Source organism: Gymnodraco acuticeps, unplaced genomic scaffold (assembly GCF_902827175.1).
Source record: "Gymnodraco acuticeps unplaced genomic scaffold, fGymAcu1.1, whole genome shotgun sequence".
Classification (NCBI taxonomy): Eukaryota; Metazoa; Chordata; class Actinopteri; order Perciformes; family Bathydraconidae; genus Gymnodraco; species Gymnodraco acuticeps.
The window spans coordinates 225,368-250,552 of NW_022990141.1; the positions used below are offsets into that span (position 1 = coordinate 225,368).

Consider the following 25,185-nt stretch of genomic DNA (forward strand, 5'->3'; position numbering starts at 1 on the left):
GTAGCACCCTCTGTTGTTAGAAATTGTCAATATGAAGTCAGATTGAAAAAAATCGCAGAAAAAATGTGCGTAAACATGACGTGTTGCTATAGCAACGCCTTTTGCCTACTGCGGTTCCTTATAGATAGAGAGATAGATTGAGAGAGAGATAGATAGATAAATAGAGAGAGAGACAGATAGATAGTTATAGATGGATAGAGAGAGAGATAGAGAGATTTGTAGCTAAACAAAACACAAGTCTAACATCAAGCGTTTAAATCAGCACTGGTAGCGATATTTTATACTTCATGCTATCTGCACAAACTATATCAAGCTGAGAGTCCACAGATTCTATTGGTATAATTCATCCCTGTGCGATCAAAACTCACTGTTCTACATGATAAATAAAAGAACATTGTACCTTGAAAATCAATAGCGGGTACATTTGACCCGTTGGCGGTTTTAGGTATACAGCGACCTCTGGCGGTTCTAGTGTATCAAGAACACTATAATAACGTAAAAAAATAAGAACAAATACAGTAAAATAAAAAATAAAATAAAGCAGTATTTACATTGAAATAGAATGGAATAAAATATGTGCAGTAAAAAAAACAGATATTGTCAACATTGTGTGCATTAATGTAATGCATAGAGCCGTTGTGAGGTTATATGAGAAATAGATGTAAAACGTTACTGACCAGTTTGGGTTTGAGCTGGTCCTCGCTGTCTCCGTGCCCCAGGCGTCCGTAGCGCCCCTTGCCCCAGGTGAAGAGCTCTCCGCTGGCCGTGATGCAGGCGCTGTGAGCCCCCCCGGCTGCGATATCCACCACCTCCACCCCCCGCAGGGACTCGATCACACGAGGGCGGTCACACGGGCTGAATCAGAGAGGAGTCAATGTCAATATAACACTCTTCAACAAGTGCAATGCAAGACGTTTTTTATAAGATGATACAGACGAAGAGAAGGGGGATAAAGACAAACCAAATGTAGGAGTTTTTTGACCACATAGAAAGAAATGTGTTCCTTTAAATTTGTATTTTGAGGTCATACTGGCAGAAGATGTTCTCATTTAAACCGAGATGTTTTTTTAGAACACATTTTGTGCAGCATAATCCTATTTCTTACACATGGGGGTAAAAATGTGTTTTCAAAGATTACGTCCAAATATGGTCAAAACCCATATGAAAAATGTATAATTTTATAACAAAATTCCTTCTATAGAGAGGCGAAGAAGTCCCTCCCTTTCCGGAGGAGCTCCATGGGACCTTATTTTGGAAAAAGTATGTATTGAAGTCAATGGCGAGAGAAAGATTATCTTTCGATCCCGTTTGAATTGTGCCACGAATTACACACATGATGTTTGTCAATTTAAAAGATAATTTTGCAAGTCAAAAAAATAAAAATGTGTCGTAAAACTGTGAAGTAACACTTTTTTTGGTGTGAAACCGCTCAATGAACTACATCTCCCGTCTCGCACCACACACCAAGACGGCCGTCACGTTGAAACATTTAACTTCTTTCTTTCAGAATGAGGTGGAAAGTATTAAAAGAGGTGAAAATCACTCCAAGTCTGGGCACGTTGAGAGCTGTGCATACACACAAGGGGAGTTAGTCGGTTCCTAAGAGCCAGCATGCGGGACCGGGACTCTGGGATTTGTAGTCTTTCTAGTTGCATATTTTTCATAGTCTTATATTTCAACAGTTTTACGACAAACTGACTTTTTTGACATGGAAATGATTTTTTAAGATTGACAAACATCATATGTGTAATTCATGGCACAATTCAAACGGGATCGAAAGATAATCTTTCTCTCCCATTGACTTCAATACATACTTTTTCCGAAATAAGGTCCCATGGGTCGGAAGTAGATGGGCGGGACTTCGGCTCTCTATTAAAAAATGTAATAAATAACTAATAAAACAGATCAATATTTTTTATAAATAATAATAAAAATAACTAAATAATTTTTCATTTCAGAAAAGCATTCATTGTAAGACCTGAAAATCGTTTTAAACACAATTTAGACCTACATTTATAACTAAATAATGAATGTTTGAGGACTTTGCAGAAATCCTGTATAAAACTGAACACTTAACATCACTCCTTAATTCCTACAGTGATTTAAAATGTCATCGCGTGTGTTGTGAACTGTAAATTGAAGGTTCAAAGTCATGTATATATTATTGAGTGTGGACCTTCTGTTCCCATGGCCCAGCTTCCCGTCCTCCGCCTCTCCCCAGGAGTACACCTCCCCCTCGGAGGACAGCGCCAGGCAGTGCTTCCCTCCGGAGTTCACGGCCACCTTCCTGATGTAGACGTGCTGGATGGACTCCAGCAGCGTGGGGGTGGAGACGGACTCTGTGCCCCCGATGCCTAACCTGCCCCCCGCCCCGTATCCTGTGGCGTACAGCTGGGGATCCAGAACAAATGTATTAATATGACAATGTATATCAAGTTTTCCTGGAAGACCACAGACAAAATTATACACTCTCTAATACTCCACTATTGTTAAGAATATGAGAATACATTGGATAAGGGTCATGGTAACAGCATGTTATGTTTTGAAATTCATAATAAGGACTTATGCATACATTTCTTGTCAAGATATGTGTTATATGTTCATAATGTTCAGGTTGAAGGACATTCTCTGGATACTACCAGTGCAGAAAATGCTTCTAAGTTGGGTTTCTAACTGCAGACATCAGTGGAAAATCTTGAAAATAAAGCCTATTTAGATAACTTTGATTTGATTCATTATTTACTTTAATGTGAAATAAAGTAGAGAAAATCAGAAAATCTCCAAATTGAAAAGCAGAAAACAGCATTTTGTGACATTTGCATTGGAAACATTCAATTGAAAACACTTGAATCAGGCTCCTTAGATCAAATCATTGTTGCAGCCAAATTAATCGATGAGTTACAGACAAAAATATCTCTAACATTGTGCATCAAACATGTTAATCACTATTGTGTGATGAGATTAGAGACAGACCTTTCCATCTGCGGTGACGGCGAACAGCGTCTGCTCCCCCCCGATCAGCTGCACCGGCCTCAGTGTGGCGAGGGCTTCAGTGGGCGTGGGAACTTTGACCTTCGCTCCCTCGATGCCCCCCAGCTGGCCCCTGTGGTTGTGGCCCCAGCCGTAGATGGTGCCGCTGCCCCCGGCCGACAGCGTCCAGTCGTCCGGTCGCCGGTTCATCCACTGAACGAGCTGCTCGTCGTGCTCGCGCTTGAACAAGTCGTGACTCTCGTGGAGGCTGTTCATGATCTCGTGGTCGGCCATAAGCTCTCGGATTTTCTTTGTGACCTTCAACGGCAGAGGAGATAAGGAAGGACAATTTGTAGTATATCTGGTATTAAATATATCTTCTTTTTGAATATCATTTGAATGTAAAAGTGTGTGAAGACCAGTGATGGGGTCGTTACTCAAAAAAAGTAATGTATTACATTACTTCTTTACTCTCTACATAAAGTAACTCGTTACATTACTTTTGCGTGACTCAGCAACAGTCTATAGATGAGAGTAACACATGCGTCACTTCCGGGCAAAAATGACGGCTCCGCCCACTTTTGGGTGAAAACAAAGCTGTCATTTGAATGGCGGTCAATTCAAATTCTGAAGTTTTTGCCAATCCGATCAGAAATGTAAGAAAACCGTGGATTTGTGGATCTTCAAAGAGCCCGATTACAATGGCCAGACAGGCAAACAATTACATAAAATCATTGGAAATCCAAGATCGGGCTCGATATATGGTTAAATATAGCAGTAGGCGATCGATGTCCATAGATGAGAGTAACATTTACGTGACTTTACGGCCCCGCCCACTTTTGGGGGAAACCAACGTTGTCATTTGAACGGCGATCGAGCCTGAAGCCACAGAGCTCTTCTGTTACTGTCCTTTCTTCTTAGAGGAAGTCCAGAAACACTGAACTCTGGATTTGTTTGAATGTTTGAGGAGCAATAAACGACACAGCAGCTTTTTGGCATGATAACACAATTATTTTCCGCCTCGCTCATGAGAGTAACAGCTGGGGAAATTACGGCCTCGACTACTGATTTTAATTTAACCATATATCGAGACCGATCTTGGATTTCCAATGATTTCATGTAATTGTTTGCCTGTCTGGCCATCGTAATCGGGCTCTTTGAAGATCAGAAAATCCACGGTTTTCTTTAATTTCTGATCGGATTGGCAAAAACTACAGAATGTGTATTGACCGCCATGAAAAAATGACAGCGTTGTTTTCCCCCCAAAAGTGGGCGGGGCTGTAATTTTCCCACGGAAGTGACGTAGGTGTTACTCTCATCTATAGCCAAAACTTCAAACTTAGGCCTACATGTGCACACATATAACAATTACTATTGCAATAAGGAAGATGTGAGCAGTGGTAGACACAAATTCTAAACTTTCAAACGTTCAGTGTCCATTGTCACATAACACTGTTGATGACTCCGCCATGTCTCTGAACTGCAGCACAACCCCTGTGACAGTTGCATGTGGACAAGTCGCGCAAATGTCACTCAAATATAAACCAAAGGGAGAATCTAGTCATTTGTTTGTGCAATGTTAGTAACTGTAATGTGATACTGGTGAAGACTCACTTCATCCAGGAAGGCTCTGGGCTGGGACGTCCTCTTGTCCAGAGCCACAGCCACTCTGGAGGCGGTGCAGTACCGGCGGAACCAGGCCCACTTATGGGTCTCAGCGCAGCAGGGCAACGTGTCCAGCTCCAGGTCGCAGGCAAGAGCAACCAACACCTGGATAAATAACACAAAAACCTACTTTATGATCTACAAAAAACGAATGCACATTTGTCCATTCCACATAATTGGTTTTGGTTAATGTCTCCAGGAAGATTTCAGAGTCCGAATTGATATGAAGATGAGAAATTACATCATGAAGTCATGTAGACACAGATTATTTATTTCAGCTTTAGGCCCTTAATATTGTTAGATAAAATAAAACATGTTGAAAGAAACCAGAATATATGTAGGTCGGTCTGGCTCGTAACATTTAAATTATTTCCAACGGACAATATGACTTTAAATGTGTCGAACTTCAACAGGCTTTTTCCGCTCAAAGTCGAGTAAATACGGGCCCACGTTACACTGCTATTAACCAATCGTGGTATAAGGTAATAATAATGAACGTACCTTGAAAAATGGACTGTGAAGCAGCTGCTTTCCTCCCCTGACGATGGGGTCCTCGTACTCGTACTGCCTCTGCAGAGCCTCTGGAAGCCCCTTCACTAAGGCGGCCAGCGCACTGCCTGTGAAACTCTGAAAGAAAATAGTTAATCAGATAAATTACTTATTTAAACCATGAGCTTTGAGCTTCCATAGTACTGTATTGTAGTTATTTACAATGCTTGATAACACTATTATTACATCTTCACACCAAAATAGATTATATGTTAGGAATTCTATATCAAATCAGATATTGAGCACTCTTGTATCAGGCTCCTTAGATTAAATCGTCGGCCAAACATAGAATAAACCCAATAAATATATCAGTAAAGCCTTTTATTAAGAAACTTTTCTCCTCACCCTTTAAGTTATTTATTTATTTTTATTATATATACTATTTTGTTTGTTCTTTCCCACTATGACTATGTATGTCATTAAGTATGGTAATCCTGTCATGCTATGTTTTTTCTTTATTATTTCTTGTTGGCTGTTCTGTTTGTCTTCTATGTTGAAAAAGGGAAGCATGATTTCCACCCCAAAGAAGTCTGTACTTTTGCTTACACTTGTATGCTTCTTCTCAATACAAATATTTGAAACAACAAACTTTTCTCCTGTGGATCTCACCATAGAGCGCGCCTCGCCCTCGCTGTATCCCAGCAGTCGGTTGATGTTGATGGACTGACCGTACTCTGTGGTCAGAAGCTTCCTCAGTCTCTGCAGAGCCCACATCCTGTGGCCGGCAGCTGCAAATACATTCAATTAAATAATGAATTTCGAAACGCCATTAAATCTCTACACCTCTAACCCGAACCCTACTCCTTACATCTGTCTTTTACCTTTTTGTACCTTAGAAATATCCCTAAAGGTCTAAAGTTATTCATGTACCTTTGTTATATTTAGTCATGTTTTATTATCTTTGCTTTTAAATGAGTGTTTTTAAATGCCATTTTATGATATGTTTCTTAATGCTCTTAATGTCTTTCCTTTTTTGAAAGCACTTTGAATTGCCTTGTGTTGAAAGGTGCTATATAAATACACTTGCCTTGCCTAAGAAAAGTCACATAAATAAACCTTTTGGAGATGATTATGGCCACAAGTACCGTACCTAGTGCACTGAGCTGAGCGCAGGCAGCCAGGGAGGCGGCGAGGCGCGGCACGATGCTCCGGTTGGAGGCGAAGTTGAGCCTGAAGTCCAGCAGACATGTGACCAGATCCATGGAGGGGCAGGACAGGATGCAGCGGTCTGAGAGGAGGTCTTTGGGACCTGGGGAGGGAAACGAAAAGGATTTATGTCACACATTTTGCTAATGGAAACACTGATCTGGTCACAGATTATTGTCAATGTTTAGTCGTATGAAGTGGCTCACCAGCAGCAGGCATGATGGGATACACAGTGAAGCGCCATCCCCATCCGTTAACTGAGCCATCGCTGGTGAACTTCCATTTGAGTTCATCCCCCGGGATCCTCAACTCACTGGACCAGTCGGACCACTCCCGCCCTGAAGCACACACACGGTCAGACTTCATTCATGGACACACACTTAATGGTTACTCAGATTGATGGTCCTCCTCTCATCACCTGATCGGACGGATACGATCCTGTTGGCTCCGTCCATGATGGTCAGCGGGTCGTGGCGTCGCTCCGTCGAACATTGGCGGTCGAACTCTATCCTCAGACCCTCTGCACCTACAGAACAAAATAAGAGATACGTTAAAGATGATATGGCAATTTAAAGTGTTTTTCATCAATATATTATAGGTCTCAGATATATACAGAACATGTCTCTGAAGTGTTTGTCTGAAACACCAAACAGATCATTGCAGCATCCCATAATCCCCTCTGTTTCTGTATCTTCTCTGTTTGTACCTGGGATCTTCACGGTGCCGCTGGTGGAGGTGTCGTCGGTGTACGGGTGGATGCTCTCCACCACGACGGGCTGAGAGGACAGACGGCCGCTCTGAGAGTCCGTCGCCACGTCCTCCAACTCTGTGACACACAACTCCAGCAGCATGTCTGCCACCTGCAACACCAGAGAGACAGAGATTAAACAAATGTTACGACCAATCACGAGGCTAGGGAGATAAAGATGCACCCAAATAACCATTCAATATAATTCACAAAAGTTCCCATAAGACAAATGATGCCATATTAATAATATATATTTAATCTTATCTTTTCTAAATCAATAATTGTTCCTTCTGTGGTATAGTATAAACTAGGGCTGCACGAATCATTTTATATTACTTTAGATCGACTTTAAATGTTCAATATTGACTTTTAAAATGCTCACATAGAAATTAATGCTTTATATCTCAAAGGGCAATGATAATATTTTGTCACCAAAATTACTTCAAAATGTGATAATGGAGCTTCAAACTATTTTGCCGATTTCATAATGCATTCATTAATATTCACTACGATGTTTTAAATGCGGCTACACTTTGGTTTTGCAACAGTAATGTCTATCCCAAATGTTGAAATCTTCACATGCAGTCAACATGTGTTTGCACCTTAATAAAGCTACTGACAGGAGAGCGAGTACAAGCAAAGTAAAAAAAATGGGTTTTACCGGTAACGTGATATTGTAAAAGTAAAGTAAATCACCTGAGGGTAAGCTGTTCCCATGCCTGACAGCACGGCGGACAGCACCTCCTTCCCTTTCTCTCCGGAGCGGCAGGACACCGCCAGCTTCAGCAGGTCCACCATTACACGGGTATCATCGGGAACGAGCAGACTGGTGAACTCATCCAGGTACTGAGGCTCCGGACCCACAACCTTACTATGGCTCTCCGAGTCCTGAAGGGAACATAAAGCAGGACAACGTGTTCGGGTTAAAGGAGTGGGGCAGAAATGACAGATTTTTGTAGGTAGCATCTCGCTGGTTTACTACAGCACGGTCACATGAATTCACGTCGAAACCGCTAATCTAAAAGGTGGCTAATGCTGGGCGTGATGACGTTTAGTCGTCTCATTTAGTGAAGTGCTGAAATGCAGACACATTTCTGGGTTTTAGGACTCATTCCTGCACCACTTTATGAATTCACACATGCCGAGTCAGTCAAACTCACCTCTTTGGTCTTAGTCATGGTTTCAGCGATGATGCTGGCGGCTCCGGGGTCATCAGTGACGGGGATGAAGGGACGAGAGGAACCACCGGAGGCAGACGGGGTTATACCTGAGGTGGGGGTGAGAGCATCTTCTGAGGAGGGAGCCTACACACACACACACACACACATAAAAACACGTTAGCGCATGGGCGTAATTTCCACTGGGGACAGGGGGGACATGTCCCCCCCACTTTTCAAAAATCACATTTGTGTCCCCCCCCACTTTTTAAATGTGTTTATTATTTATTTATTTTACGCAAGCGGTCATCGTCACGAAGGAGTGTCTGTGTGTGTGTGGCACGAGCGCATCTTGTGAGAGAGAGAGATAGAAAGAGAGAGAGATAGAGAGTTAGGGGGTTGTTGTTAGCATTTGGTGCTAGCTCGGAGCTAACGGACATTAGAAGCTGTCTCAACAATAAGGAGAGTGAGAGCTCTTTCCTGTCAGACTTTGAGAGAGAGAGAGAGAGAGAGAGAGAGAGAGAGAGAGAGAGAGAGAGAGAGAGAGAGAGAGAGAGAGAGAGAGCTCCTGTGGGACTGAGAGAGATAACGTCAGGTCAGGGAGGTAAAGGACTGAGCGATTAGATTGTAAACTTTAGTCTAAGTTATCTCAGTGGGTCTCAAACGGTTTGGTCATCTATGTAAACAAATATTTCCATTTATGTAATATTAGTTGTATATAAAATAAACTAAGAAATCCTTCCAATGTGTACTATAGGTCAGTACACAAATAAAAAACACAGTTTGAAAGGGGAGTGATTAGTCAAATATGCATAAATAAAAAGAAAGATTGCAGACTAGGTATGATACAGATAGGAGAGAGGAGTTTATCAATGATGTGTTATTGGTTGTGAGAATATTCTAATGGTTTTTTGATTATTGAAATATATACAGTTCTGTTTCATATGATTGTTGAGAGCTGTATCCATACATCTCTTAATGTTGCCCTCAAAGTGCACCAGATCTTCAATCTTCAATTTAAAGAAAACAATCTTCCCGGGGTGCATGCCCCCGGACCCCCCTAGAGGATGTGAGGTCATCACAAATAAAACAAGTTCACATGGATAGGATACTAGATAAGTGTGCACACTCATTATATACACTACACATGTTTCTTGGATTTGTTAACACTATAGTCCCTAATACATTTGTAGAAAGGCAGGAAATGGAATTAAATTGAGAAAATGTTTCATTGCGCAGGACCCCCTGTTTTGTGTCCCCACCACTTCTCAAACCAAAGTTACACCCTTGCGTTAGCGCCATGTTCACACAATAGGCTAGATCCAGTAGGGTGCGTTTTTTCAATTTCTTAAATAAGAACATTAAATTAAGAAATGCACCATGTATGACAGATTCAATTAACTTTCTTTGTATGAACTTAGTTTGAACTATAACATCATTTTAAAGGTCCCATGTCATGCTTTTCCGGTTATCACCCGTCCCCTTGTGTGTTATGAAGGTTGTTCTGCATGTAAACGGTCTGCAGAGTCACAAACCCTCAAAGTACACCCTGTAGCGAGTAAAACTCTAACACAGAAAATACCTGTCTGCTGCCCCAGAACGCCTCGTTGGAGATCTTTTTTGTCCTTGCTGTGTACAGTGACGTGACCATACCCAAATGGACCAATCCGTGGAGCTCCTCACACACACACACAAACACTCTATCAGCTGCAAAACTGTGGCGCGCTTACACTGTAGGTGCGCCGCGTTTTGGGGGGGGGTGTGGGTGCTAGTGGAGCCTCGCAGATGGGGGTGCTGCAGCCCCCTCAGCACCCCCCCTTCCCACGTCCATGATGCTCAGGCTGAGTTTCGCGATGTCTCGCAGACCCCACGCAGCAACCAGGAAACGACACCAGTAATAGAGCTGACACTGTCCGCTCCTCACAGCAGCGAGCCGCGCAACGTCCCGCCAACACGGCACCAAGACCCCACGCAGCATTCTCATCTGTTTGTCCTTACTGGTGTCATTTTCTGGTTGCTAACAAACGCCATTGTAACACATAATCACTGATGTTCCGCTGTAACGGTGGTAGACTCATCAGAACAGAGTGGGCTAGCTGACCAATCAGAGCACAGTGAGCTCACAGGGAGGGGGGGGGGGGGGCAGGAGCTCCAACAAGCCGTTTAGGACAGAGAGTGAATACACATACTATACAGAGATGCTGTGAGAAACCAATGTGAGTTTGGAACAATGAACAATGTCATCTATTCTAGTAGACCTCAACAATGGAATTATGATTAGTAGAAATGGCCATGACATGGGACCTTTAATGTTGAGCGTTGTAAGGTATTATCGCCTGTATTCATTCTTAATAGACCCTGGCCGGCAAAACTACCAAGATACCCAACATGTTAGAAACAAAAACATTTTAGAAACTGCATGAGGTTATATATGTATCTGTTTTATTGTGTTGCACTGTTGGAGGAGCCTGTGACCTAAGTTTTCATTGTGATAACTACACTGTAGCTGTGCACTAATGACAATAAAAGCCTTGAATCTTGAATTTGGGAGCAATAGATGCCGTGGGTATGGATAAAAAAGGCAAAGGAACACCCTAACTGACAATTATTAAAGTCATACTAAATATAAATGTGTTCCTCACCTCTCCCTTCTTGTCCTGCCAGGGGTTGGGGCTGAGCCTCTCCTCGGCTTCAGGAAGGACCGGAGGCCCCTCTTCATCGCTGACGCTGGAGGAGGAGGAGGAGTCAAAGGGGGGGAGAGGGGAGCTGGCGGGAACCTCTGCAGGCAGGATCATGCTGGCCGGCATCAGAGCTCCAACCACTGCGTCCCTGAGGACACACAGAACACTTCCTGTCAACGGTAACACACACACTAATGAGAGTTACAGTGCCTGATTATATTATTTAGACATACACACTTTCAGTGGCGTCACTCAGCACCACTTTGTAAACACAGCTATGAGGATTTTAACACCATCAACCTCCCAAAGCATCTTAATCCTTTTCCTAACGTGATGCTAGCCAAAAGATTTTTCATTTTCATGGTTAAATATTAAACTAAGGTGGCTGTCATGACGATTATTTTCATTATCTGTTGATGTTTTTAATCTAGAGACATTTAAAGATATTTACTTTAATATGATATACGACAGAGAGAAGCAGAACATCTCCATATGTGATGGGCTGAAAACAGCCGACCATTTACATGCACTAAAACCTATAGAACACACTACAGGAAAGGGAAAACCAAAAAAAACTAAATAGGGCGTCTATAAATTACTCTTTCACATGTTCCGAGTTTATGACTGTTATTTTTTACCGTTTTCAGACTTAGTGTGCATGTCACATGTCATTTTGGCTTTTTACTCTACCGGCCCGTCCACACTACAGCTTCAAAAAAAGCTTGGAGCTGGGCGTGTCTGAAGCTCGACCAACAACCAATCACATGAATCTCCCGCCCCTGACACACAAGCAGCGGTTTGATTGGCTAGAGCTTGTACTGGCATATGATTTGATTGGCTGACGCTTCCACCGAAAGCTTCAGAAGCTTCAAAAGTTGAACATTGCTCAACTTTTGCAGCCTGAAACGCCAGGAAAGCTCCGCTCTGCTTCCCACAATGCAGTTCGGCGAAAAGTGACGTCACCCCATTCAAAGTGAATGGGCAGAAGCACATCCACACAGCGGCGTTGGAAGAAGCTTCCAACGCCGCTGTGTGGATGGGCCGTAAGGCTTATGTGCAACAAGAAATGAAAGAAGGAGGCGGGTGACAAAGGTCCTTAGCCAGTCGTTAACATGGTTGAGTCACATGGTGCGTTGTAGGAGAGGATGTATTTCCGACTCACCGAGCATACATGATCTGCAGCGCTGACAGAACGTGGGACAGAGCCTGCTGCTTGGCCGGGTTTCCGTCCAGACTGAGCAGGATCTTGGCTAGCGACGGGCGGTTGGGCTTCACGCTGCTCTGCCCGCTCAGCTTGTTGTTCACTGCTGCTGAGTCACTGTCGGACTGGACGCCTGCAGAGGACAATACACACACTATGACACAGTTAATAATGTGACACACACATACAGCTCCTGCAGATATCAGACAGATTCAGAGCTGCAGTCAATCTGTGCCACCTCGATAAGTAAAGTAGCTGCACCCTCTGTCCTTAGACCATCACAGGAAAATCTCTCTAAGAAACCCCACTATTAAGAGGGAACAATGTTTATTTATTTTGTATTGAGTTTTTTCAACAGCATAAAGTTATTCTATCAGAGCAAGTTATTCCCACACAGACAGAAGACAAACAGACATACAAAAACAGACAAACAACATATAAACAAATAAATAAATAGAAAACCAGTCAGCTAAAACAAAATGTCAATAATAAACAATAAATGTCAGTACGGCAGCACCTCCTCCCCGCGACAACCCATCCAGTGTTGGGACCTCTCCAAAATGCAAAATTTAATCAGGAACGATTGGGAACTTTCTCCTCTTAACACATTTGAAAAAAGGGCCCCATATTTTGAGGGGAAAATTTGATGAGTACCTAAGTAAGAAGCTCCGAGCGAGTCTCGGGCGGTCTGGAAGAGGACGGGCTCGTGCACGGAGGGCGTGGTCACGTCGACCGTGGTCCAGGCCACGCTGTGGGAGGAGCCACAGGCCACCCGGGTGATCTTCTGCCCCTCCAGACCCTGCACCAGGGTGGGCTTCCTGTTCACCGTGGTGGTGCCGTTCCCCTGCTGCCCGTGGTCGTTATCTCCCCATGCAAACACCTGAGGGAGAAACGAGAGGGGAAAGCCTCAGTATAAACACGAAGGTCTTTTGTGTTACATTCAAGGTTTTCTTTAACTGTTCTAAAATGGAAAATCGTGAACTTAATTTTCTTTAGTTTAATAAATGTACAGACGCCCCGAGAGGCAAGGCAGGGCTAGACATTAACAGGGTATATGCAGCAATCCTGAAGTCAAATGTAATTCCTTTTAAGACCTTTTTTAAGACCCTTTCCGTACATTTTAAGACCTCATCGCCACTTGGAGTTTTAACCGGTTACCTTGGCGACACACTTTACCTCACATTGACTATATACAGTATTGATTGTCCTTCCTCCTTATCTTCCAACCATTTGGACGCAGACTTGCATTTCCCCATCACGATGTTGTTTAACAACCGGCGTAAACGGACCTTCGCGCTATCAAGCAGTGAGCGTGCGATGTCCTGTTCAGATGACGTCAAACCCAACGGGATGCCATCAATAAACTACACAGAATCACACTACACACCTACGCAATGATTACATTCAGGCAGACTGGAGAATACAACCTCTTTGGACCATTTATATACTTATTGAAAACAAGCTACAAAATGTAACACCTTGGCCGTTTAATACTTTTTAATAGCCTTCATTTTTCGCTAAATTGAATTATCAACTTTTAATACTTTTTAAGACCCCGCGGACCCCCTGCTTATAAATGGCCCGCTAGCCCGGAAGCACTATTTAGACAGCATAATGTACTTTCTACTTGCCCGCTCGGGCCATTAAAAATGTTGCTTTAAAAAAAAACAGTAAGACATAAAATCACATGGTCCTGTGGTATTTTGGTATTTTGTTAAATTGTTTTGTTTATTAACGCTACAACATAGCGTTTCGTGAGGCGGTTGTCGTTGTTGGATGAAAATCAAACGGCTGTTTGCTGCGGAGTAGAGCGCAGTGCGAGCACGCTCCTTCACTACAGACTTTCGCGCCACCTAACCATTCGCCAAAATGTTTTTAAAACCACGGGTAACCGGCCAAAAAACAATCTTCAAATATAAGAAAGTCACCGGAGGAGTTAAAGGAGAGTGACAGGGAGTATGAAATCAATGCCAACCTATGCTGTATATTGGCTATAGGGAAATGTCCCAGCAGTTTAGGAGAATGAAGGCTCTAATCTAATCTATTAGCAATTACATTTCTAACTCCTGATAATGACACGAAGGCAGGAAGTGTATTATACAAATAATAATACTCTTAGCAGAAATGTCACCCTTCTTTTTTTCTTTTAACAATGACCACAATATAATAATTGTAATAAACCAAATATGAACAATTGAGGAAAATGAGGAAGAGCTGATGATTCAAATTAGGGCTGCTCGATTATGGCAAAAATCATAATCTCGATTATTTGGGTCAATAATTGATATCACGATTATTAAAAACGATTATCCATTTACTTTGAAAACATCCATTTATTGAAAAATAAAAGTTGAACAGTATGTTTTTAACAGTTGATTACCCTGAACTCTAAGTATAATTCAACTGAAAAATATATATATATATAAAATAATCGTTCTATTTCGATTATGTTATTTTCATAATTGTTGCAAGCCAAAATCGTAATTGTGATTAAAATAAGATTAATTGAGCAGCCCTACTTCAAATGTTGTAGTAGAAGTAGTAATGTATAGTTTGCGCATAAATTAGTATTGCAACAAATGTGTTCATTTTCTTCATTATTAGAGTCGATTTTTTTGGACGAATGCTCTGGGCCAGTGGTTACGATGGTTGGGCCAGTGAGAATGAAAATCTACTACCCCTGCAATCAATCTAGTAATCAGTTTCCTAGGTGTGTTTTCTTTATTGTTCAATCTCCTGTGTTAATGATATATGTATGGTTTAAAAAAAGGGATGTGCCGTGGTTATCTAAATACATTCTTTAGTTTAAATCTGTGAAGTCTTCGCTCTAAGCACTCAATCTTAACAACCTCTTCAAGTGTTCAAATATTGAGTAGCTGCCTCTTATGATAGGAAGTGATGTGTCATTAAATTCCTTCTGATGGATGGTAGTATATAAAAGGGAAACTGGCCGTGAGACAAAGGTCAGAGTCGATAAATAAAGTCGCGCTACAGGAGGAGAAAACACACATCTGGCTCAGAGCCACGGCAGTAACTGAGCAGAGGCTCTGGGTTGTAACGCTCTGACGGTCAGTACACACCTGTCCTGTTTCTGTAACGGCCAAACAGTGCAGTGCTCCCACCGCCACGTGGACAATCTTTTTCCCCCGCAGTCCCTCCACCATCTGAGGCTTTCGCACGTGGACATCGGTGCCGTGGCCCAGGCGGAAATAGTCGCCTTTGCCCCTGTAAGGAAACACGAACAGTTAAAGGTCTCCTATTATACTGTTTTTCATCAATATATTACAGGTCTCAGATATATATAAAACATGTCTCTGATTGGCTGAAACACCAAACAGATCATTGCAGCATTACCCATAATCCCCTCTGTTTCAGCCCTGTTTCAAAAGTGCTGACTGTGGGTGTTTCTCAATCGCGAGTAAAGCTGCTCCAGAGCCACTATTTCAAGCACACTACGTCATCGAGTGCCGCCGAAGGACTGTTCCAATGTCCAGCATACTTGGGATTCTACCGAGCCCGGCGTGCTTCATAGCGAGAAATTTCGAGGCTGCACATGTGTAGACTCCGCGGTCTTAAAATCCCCACAATGCTTTGCGCACGGACCAATTTCCCCAAATCTGTGGCGGAAAATGTAAGACGGGGCCTCTCATATGACACACACCTGCACACTTGCTCACCTGTTCCACTCTTCGTTTTCCCAATGCCAGGAAGGATTCTTGCCTCGCTTCTGAAGCAAGTAACTCGGAAGACATGTGCTACCAAGCAAGCATACTCGACATTGAGAAACACCCTCTCTGTCTGTTACTTTAGATGAAAATAAGGAGCCCCTCCCCACGCCCCTCTGAGAGAGATTTGGTTACAAAGAACACAATGGTGCTCTAGGAGGAGATTCAGGTGATAAGGGGGGGGGGGGGTTACCTTGGTTGGTGATTGGCTAATGGTTACACAAGACAAAACATCGTTATGACATCATAAAGTGGCCAAAATCTGATCAGCTCATTTTCAGACAGGTTTTTATAGAAATGGATCAAAAAGAGAGAGAATCTTTGTTCCTGAAACTTTCAGAGTCTCTTTCCACAGAGGGGACACATGTTGATGTAGAAGAGACATGAAGAAGAGGGGACACATGTTGATGTAGAAGAGACATGAAGAAGAGGGGACACATGTTGATGTAGAAGAGACATGAAGAAGAGGGGACACATGTTGATGTAGAAGAGACATGAAGAAGAGGGGACACATGTTGATGTAGAAGAGACATGAAGAAGAGGGGACACATGTTGATGAAGAAGAGACATGAAGAAGAGGGGACACATGTTGATGTAGAAGAGACATGAAGAAGAGGGGACACATGTTGATGTAGAAGAGACATGAAGAAGAGGGGACACATGTTGATGTAGAAGAGACATGAAGAAGAGGGGACACATGCTGATGTAGAAGAGACATGAAGAAGAGGGGACACATGTTGATGTAGAAGAGACATGGAGAAGAGGGGACACATGTTGATGTAGAAGAGACATGGAGAAGAGGGGACACATGTTGATGTAGAAGAGACATGAAGAAGAGGGGACACATGTTGATGTAGAAGAGACATGAAGAAGTGGATTTTGCATAATAGGTGACCTTTAACACTCATTGGAAAGCAAAGATGACAAATCATCAGTTTAGGAGGCTATGTTTCATCTGCAGTCCAGGGAAAGGTGTTTCAGAATCACTCTGAAACAATGAATGTAATGTTTAAAAAAATCCTCCTTCTTACCAGGTCCACACCACTCCAGATTTGGTGAGTGCCAGAGAGAACTGAGCTCCACACTCGATCTGACTGACCGCCTGTCCGTTCAGCCTCTCGATGTTCTGGGGGATGTTGCAGCCTTCACTGCCTCCACGACCCAGCTTCCCAAAGTCTCCGTCCCCCCAGGAGAACACCAAGCCTGACAGGACAGAAAATACATGCATCACTAAATGGAAACTAAACTAAATGGAAACTAACACACAAGCAGAGAGAAATCTTCTCAGGCGTAATAAAGGTAGTTCAGGAGACTTTTTAATACACACTATATACTCTGAAGGATAGTTAATGAACAGAAATACCTTCATCAGTGAGGGCCAGAGTTTGAGCGTCCCGGCTCCCACAAGCCACCTGGATAACTCGATGTCCCAGAAGCACTTTCACCTAGAAGACACAGAAAAGGGAGTTCATAGTCAATTTAAATCTCAGAGAATATCTGCATTTTCTCTTGTGAATTTGTGATCTTTTAGCCTTTTTGTTCTTGTAGCTCTTTGACTTTGTATGAAGTCTTAAGCCCATCTGTGTCCCTGCAGAGTATAGAGCGGTGCAGGGATGACGTATTTGTGTGGGCCGACCCGGAAGTAAGCTGCGCATGGGCACCCTCGACAAAAAGCAACGGGATCTCTCCATAGGATTTTGGAATATTGTAAAAAACAAGATCTGTGGAAAACGAACCTGTTTGATAAATGCATGTTTTGTTCAGCCGGATAATCTCCACATGTCTACCCTACTTTTATCATTTTAGATCATAAATCTAATTGCCAGAAGCAAAATGCTAACATTATGCTATAAACTAACTACAGCCGACTACAGCAGGGTCGCACGACTTCAACGTCACGGCAACTTAAGATCCATATTCAAACATACAGATTCTAAATGGTACGAGTTGAAGCGTTTGTTTGAACAGTTTGCAGGAGGCAGCTTCTTGCTTTCAAGCAGAACAGGGCAAACAAACTTAGAGGAGTGTTTACGTGTTCGGCGTAATGACGTACAACGTCCTCGACAACTTCTGTAGTCCTATTCAGCCACTTGGTAACAACCATCGTTTTTCAGACACGTAAACTCTTCAAAAATCTCCAGTGGGGTCACTGCTGATGTATTTAATGTCGTAGAACAACACATGATCCGTCTCTTACATTTCTGTCAACCACAGACCTTATTTCCAGATATTTTCCCCAAAAATGCTCAAAAAACTCTTGACTCTGAGACGAGGGAACCGGAAGTGGTAAAATGCTAACTCACTTCCGGGTTGTAGGACTCGTTCCAGCACCACTCTATAGAAGTGGTTAGGTGGAAGAAGTACAGACGTACCAGTTTGGGCCTGAGCTGCGTGGTGTTGTCTCCGTGTCCGAGGCGGCCGTACTCCCCGAGGCCCCAGCTGTACAGCTCCCCGCTGGAGGTGATGGCGGCGCTGTGCGAGCTGCCACAGGCGATGTCCCGGATACGCTTCGTCTTCAGAGCCTCGATCAGCCGAGGCTTGTCACAGTTCCTACAGGAAAGATGGAAAAATATGTAATTATTACTCATATTAGAAGAAAGTTGTCCATAATGTATAATAATTGGAACAGGTTAACGTGACTGTCCAGGAAGATTCTAATGTCGTGGAAACATGTGAAATTACGGTCAAATATTATCTGTATATTATTTACCTAAAAACAATTGATAGGAAGACTATATCAAAAATTACTATCAATAGACTTGACCATGTTTTGATGCACATTTCTGGTGCCAAAAATGTGTAATTTTCCAATATGTTTAGGCTCTTAAATGTGCATTTATTGTAAGGATAATAATAACAGTATTTGTGCAGGTTAACGTACATTCTGCTGAAGTGTCCCAGCTTGCCGTCGTCTCCCTCTCCCCACGAGAACACCTTCCCGTCCACGGTCAGCGCCATGGCGTGCCGTCCCCCAGAATGCACTGCGACTTTCTTCACCACGTAGTTACTGAGTGCAGTGATCTGGCGGGGGATTGGGATGGTCCCGCTGGAGAGACCCAGGCCCAACCGGCCGTTAGTGGCCTCTCCACACGCGTAGATCTTCCCCTCCACCGTCACTGCAGCACAGACACAACGGTTACACACAACACAATATGTTTTTTATTGAAGACACACAGAAAATACATTTGGTACATTGATAGGTTAGATCACATGTGTCAAACTCAAGGCCCGGGGGCCAAATCAGGCCCTTGGTGGATTTAATTTCGGCCCACAGGATAATTTCTAATTACTGTTAGATCTGGCCCGCCGGTATATTGCACGCACACCTTCACTCCAAGGATTTGCTCAGCTCAGAGCCTGAGCCCAAACATTGATGAACTTGCCTGTTGTAAAATGCCATTATATAATGTGTTTTTACTGTATTTATTCCTAAAAAGTATTTTAATTTGTTTTGTAAGGCACTTTGAATTGTCGCGTACAGAAAAGTGCTATATAAATAAACTTGCCTTGCCTTGCACCCAAGATGAGATGCCAAGTATCTGGCTTAAACTAGCATCACAGAGCAGCACACTGAGTTTCAATGGATGTTTTCTTCTGCACTTTATTTCATGAGACAACAGGGCATGTTTGGTTTGTTCTTTGAGGGGAATAGTTTTTTTTAAGCTGTTGTTGGCCTGTGGAAAAATGTAATCATAAGAAATGACTCCGGAAAAGCTGCAGATAGAGCCATAAGAAATGAATGCAACTGATTATTTAATGTTGTTTTTATAGGCAATCATTTAAGCTTTGTTAGTTCCAGGTTTAATATGTGCAATAAGTTCATTTCAATAAGTTCTGCAATAAACATTGAACCAGTCCGGCCCTCGACTAGTACCCATTTTATAATTTTGGCCCACTGTGTATTTGAGTTTGACACCCCTGGATTAGATTGAGCAGTTCAAAGCCACTAGTGGTCAGCTTAGTCTCTACTATTGTACATCAATTGACAAGCCATACGTAGTTGATCTTCACTTGAAGGCGTACAATATTTAAACCACAATTATAACCAAAACAGACCATGTAGCCAAAATGTAAGAGAGTGTTGTACAGACAACAGGACAACAGAAAAATAAATAATAAATAAATAAATACAAAATAATAAATAATAATAACACCACAATATTTTCTGATGTAGTTCAGCTAAACACACGAAAAATAAAAAACCCACAGGTTATTTGTAGCACTGTGAGATTTTGGCTCATAATTCTTAATCAAGGAATATAAGGGAAACACTGAGTATTAACTCTTAAACATTTATCACCCACCTGCAAAGAGGCTTTTGGAGCCACCGGCCACTTGAACCACATTGAGAGCAGAGAGAGTTTCAGAGAAGGAAGGAACCTTGATCTGTGGAGGACACAAAAGGACGTTATTTAAGATGAAGCAGCTTCTCTCACTCGGAGGACAAATCTACCCTAAAATACAGCAGCACTTAATGTAGAGTGAACTCTCCAGCGTCTGCACCTTGGAGCCTTTGAGTCCTCCCAGCTGGTCCTTGTCGTTCAGACCCCAGACGAACACTTTGGTCCTGATGGTGGCTGCTGAGTCCAGACCAGAGGACTTCTTACGGGCAAGACTGGATGAAAAAATGAATCGCACACATTGAGGATCAGAACATGAATGAGTTCAGCTTTAATGGTCTGCCATGAGATATGAATCGAACACTTTCTTAATGTGTGCATCTGGACCCGGTGACAACATTACCTATTGACGCAGCAACCACTGTAAGTTATATTCTTGTTTAATTAGACTTCTCGGTTTCATTTATTCGACTCTGTATAATTGTTACTGTAGCTTAAACGGCTAAATCGCTTTTGAGAGATTTTAAATCTCAGATCTGCTCAGGCGAAACCTGCTTTACAGCTCTCAGCACTCAAGCCTGCATTATTAACATAGGCAGGGCCAGTCTATTGTCGCCCATCAGCTGTAGATAGTTAACTAATTAACTTCAGCTGTGAGAACTGAGCAATCAGGCGTCCATTTCGGGTAGCTCTTTCCTGGAGCGTCAGCTTCAGCGGCAGACAGGCTAAGACTGACAAAGACATTAGAGTCCTACAGGAGTAAGACTGACAAAGACATTAGAGTCCTACGGGAGTCACGAGGGAGGCAAAGAGGAGGCAAATCCTACTTTGATTGAGCTAAGTATCGTTGGTGTTTTTACTTTTTAATTTTGTTGTTTAGCCCCTCATGCTATAATCATGTGTATTTTCTCCATTCCTGTTCATGTGTCTTCTCGCAATTATCACTGGCCCCGTGTATCTCGTAATCGATATAACCGGCCTGCTCTCGTCTATCCCACATGCTCCACTGAGATCCAACATCTAGTTTCAGGTGGCCTGTGGAACTGCCAGTCAGCTGTTCCTAAGGCTGACTTCATCTCTGGCTAGGCCTCCCTGCAGTCTCTGGATTTCCTTGCTCTCACTGAGACCTGGATTACTCCATCCAACACATCCACCCCAGCAGCTCTCTCCACTGCATATTCCTTCTCCCATACACCCAGACCCACTGGCAGAGGAGGTGGCACTGGTCTCCTGCTCTCTCCCAAATGGAGCTTTTCCCTCTTCAAGCTACCTAACTTTACTCCTTCCACCTTTGAGTTCCATGCCGTCACAGTAACCCATCCTATACAGTTAACCATTGTTGTTCTCTACCGTCCACCAGGCGCCTTGGGGGACTTCTTGGAGGAATTAGATCATCTCCTCTCACACATCCCTGAAACTGGCCCTCCCGCTGTACTTCTCGGAGACTTCAACCTCCAGATGGGGAAGATAGACGAACTAACATCTCTGTTAACCGCCTTTGCTTTCTCACTCTCTCCGTCCCCACCGACTCATAAAGCTGGCAATGTCCTTGATCTCATATTCTCAAGGAACTGCGCTACTTCTAACCTCTCTGTAAACCCGCTCCACACATCCGATCACTTCTTCATTTCATTCTCTCTATCCCTTTCCAAACATAACAAACTAATCTCTTCCCATCCTACACTTGTCCGCCGTAACCTTCGTTCCCTCTCCCCCTCTACCTTTGCCTCGTCGGTGCTCTCAGCCCTCCCTTCCTCTGATTCGTTCCAACTACTGCCTCCAAACTCTGCTGCAGAAACTCTCCTCTCTACTCTCTCATCCACTCTGGACTCGCTCTGTCCTCTGACATCTCGGCAGGCTCGTCAGTTCCCTCCGGCTCCCTGGCTAAATGATGCACTGCGTGCTAATAGAACCGTCCTTAGGGCAGCAGAGCGGAAATGGTGGAAATCCAAACACCGTGACGACCTCCTAACCTATCAAGCTCTCCTCTCCTCTTTCTCTGCTTCGATCTCTCAGGCAAAAAGCACTTTCTTTCAAGATAAGATCCAATCTTCCTATTCCAATCCTAAAAAACTATTTTCCATCTTCTCCACCCTCTTGGACCCTCCAAAAGCTCCTCCCCCCTCCTCACTTCTGTCAAGCGACTTTGTTACCCACTTTGAAAAAAAGGTTAATGATATTCGCTCTTCTTTTTCTGACTCACCTTTACTCACCGCTGGGTCACCAGACCTTCCTTCCACCAACACACTAACCTCCTTTTCCCCTCTCTCTCCAAGTGAGGTTCTTACCCTCATTACCTCTGCCCGCCCTACCACCTGTCCTCTGGACCCTATCCCTTCAAACCTCCTTCAGACTATCGCTCCTGATATTCTACCGTTTCTCACCCATTTCATCAACACTTCTCTAACTTCTGGTCACTTTCCAAACAGTCTCAAGGAGGCAAGAGTAAACCCTCTCCTAAAGAAACCCACTCTCAACCCGTCTGATGTTATAAACTACAGGCCTGTCTCTCTCCTCCCGTTCCTGTCTAAATCACTTGAACGCGCTGTCTTTAAACAACTCTCCTGTTATCTCCATCAGAATAACCTTCTGGATCCGCACCAGTCTGGTTTCAAGGCAGGTCACTCCACAGAAACTGCTCTCATTGCTGTCACGGAGGAACTGCACACTGCCAAAACTGCATCCCTCTCCTCTGTCATCATCCTGTTGGACCTGTCTGCTGCATTCGACACGGTGAATCATCAGATCCTCCTTCGCACTCTCCAAAAACTTGGAGTTTCAGGCTCTGCACTTTCCCTCCTCACCTCATACCTGAAAGACCGCACCTACAGGGTGACTTGGAGAGGGTCTGAGTCCGACCCTTGTCAATTAACTACGGGGGTCCCTCAGGGCTCTGTTCTTGGTCCCCTCCTCTTCTCCTTGTACACAAACTCGCTCGGATCAGTCATTAGCCCGCATGGTTTTTCTTACCACTGCTACGCTGACGACACCCAATTAATTCTGTCCTTTCCCCGCTCAGAGACCCAGGTCGTCGCACGCATCTCTGCTTGTCTAGCTGACATCTCTCAGTGGATGTCTGCTCACCACCTCAAGCTCAACCTTGACAAGACTGAGCTGCTCTTCCTCCCGGGAAAAGATTGTCCAACTCTTGACCTGACAATCAACATCGGCACCTCAGTTGTTTCCCCGACTCAGACTGCAAGGAATCTGGGTGTGACCCTAGATAACAACCTGTCCTTCACTGCAAACATCGCTGCTACAACCCGTTGCTGCAGATACACGCTTTACAACATCAGGAAGATACGTCCCCAGCTGACTCAGAAAGCGACTCAGGTTCTGGTCCAGGCTCTCGTCATCTCACGCCTAGACTACTGCACCTCCCTCCTGGCTGGTCTACCTGCATGTGCCATCCGACCTCTGCAGCTCATCCAGAATGCAGCGGCTCGTCTGGTTTTCAACCTTCCTAAATTCTCCCACACCACTCCGCTCCTCCGCTCCCTTCACTGGCTTCCGGTAACTGCTAGAATCCACTTCAAGACACTGGTACTTGCTTACCGTGCTGCGAATGGATCTGGCCCTTCCTACATCCAGGACATGGTTAAACCGTACACCCCAGCGCGTGCACTACGCTCTGCATCAGCCAAACGACTCGTTGCGCCCTCGCTGCGAGGGGGACCCAAGTTCCCATCGGCGAAAACACGTGGGTTTGCTATCCTGGCTCCAAGATGGTGGAATGAGCTCCCCATTGACATCAGGACGGCAGATAGCTTGCACATCTTCCGGCGCAAACTGAAAACTCATCTCTTTCGACTCCACTTCGAGCGTTAGAACGATTAACGAAGCACTTTTATACTAATAAAGGGCTGGCTTACCTAAAGCCAGTTGAGTAGCACTTGAAATGTTTGGCTCTATGAAACCTGATGTACTTATATGATTCTGTTTTCTTCAAGGTTGTGTCTTCCTGGTCGAATGTACTTATTGTAAGTCGCTTTGGATAAAAGCGTCAGCTAAATGCAATGTAATGTAATGTAATGTTAATGTGGCTAAACCTTACCATGGTAATCTTTGATTAAAGGTCCCCTATTAAACTGTCTTTCATCAATATATTATAGGTCTTAGATATATACAGAACATGTCTCTGATTGGCCGAAACATCAACCAGATCATTGCAGCATCCCATAATCCCCTCTGTTTCAGCCCTGTTTCAAAAGTGCTGATTCTCTGTCTGTTACTTTAGATGAAAATAAGGAGCCCCTCCCCACGCCCCTCTGAGAGAGATTTGGTTAAAAAGAACACAATGATGCTCTAGGAGGAGATTCGGGTGATCAAGGTGGGGTGGTACCTTGGTTGCTGATTGGCTAATGGTTACACAAGACAAAAAATCGTTATGACATCATAAAGTGGCCAAAATCTGATCAGCTCATTTTCAGACAGGTTTTATAAATGGATGAGGACAAAAAGAGAGAGAATCTTTGTTCCTGAAACTTTCAGAGTCTCTTTCCACAGAGGGGACACATGTTGATGTAGAAGAGACATGAAGAAGAGGGGACACATGTTGATGTAGAAGAGACATGGAGAAGTGGGGACACATGTTGATGTAGAAGAGACATGAAGAAGAGGGGACACATGTTGATGTAGAAGAGACATGGAGAAGTGGGGACACATGTTGATGTAGAAGAGACATGAACAAGAGGGGACACATGTTGATGTAGAAGAGACATGAAGAAGAGGGGACACATGCTGATGTAGAAGAGACATGAAGAAGAGGGGACACATGTTGATGTAGAAGAGACATGAACAAGAGGGGACACATGTTGATGTAGAAGAGACATGAAGAAGAGGGGACACATGCTGATGTAGAAGAGACATGAAGAAGAGGGGACACATGTTGATGTAGAAGAGACATGAAGAAGAGGGGACACATGTTGATGTAGAAGAGACATGAAGAAGAGGGGACACATGTTGATGTAGAAGAGACATGAAGAAGAGGGGACACATGTTGA

General features: G+C 43.6%; 1 protein-coding gene across 1 annotated transcript in view; it reads right to left on the reverse strand.

Moving 5' to 3' along the window:
* The window catches only part of herc2 (HECT and RLD domain containing E3 ubiquitin protein ligase 2), a 101,079-nt gene that overhangs the window by 20,414 nt on the left and 55,480 nt on the right, over positions 1-25,185 (reverse strand). Inside the window, 22 exon segments of the mRNA XM_034217170.1 lie at positions 678-855; positions 2,177-2,391; positions 2,974-3,288; positions 4,585-4,740; positions 5,137-5,262; positions 5,794-5,912; positions 6,275-6,433; positions 6,537-6,668; positions 6,749-6,856; positions 7,037-7,190; positions 7,775-7,966; positions 8,239-8,382; positions 10,878-11,064; positions 12,079-12,250; positions 12,772-12,997; positions 15,198-15,342; positions 16,874-17,045; positions 17,206-17,287; positions 18,215-18,392; positions 18,724-18,958; positions 20,147-20,228; positions 20,346-20,457. Coding sequence (XP_034073061.1) covers positions 678-855; positions 2,177-2,391; positions 2,974-3,288; positions 4,585-4,740; positions 5,137-5,262; positions 5,794-5,912; positions 6,275-6,433; positions 6,537-6,668; positions 6,749-6,856; positions 7,037-7,190; positions 7,775-7,966; positions 8,239-8,382; positions 10,878-11,064; positions 12,079-12,250; positions 12,772-12,997; positions 15,198-15,342; positions 16,874-17,045; positions 17,206-17,287; positions 18,215-18,392; positions 18,724-18,958; positions 20,147-20,228; positions 20,346-20,457 — 3,589 coding nt within the window.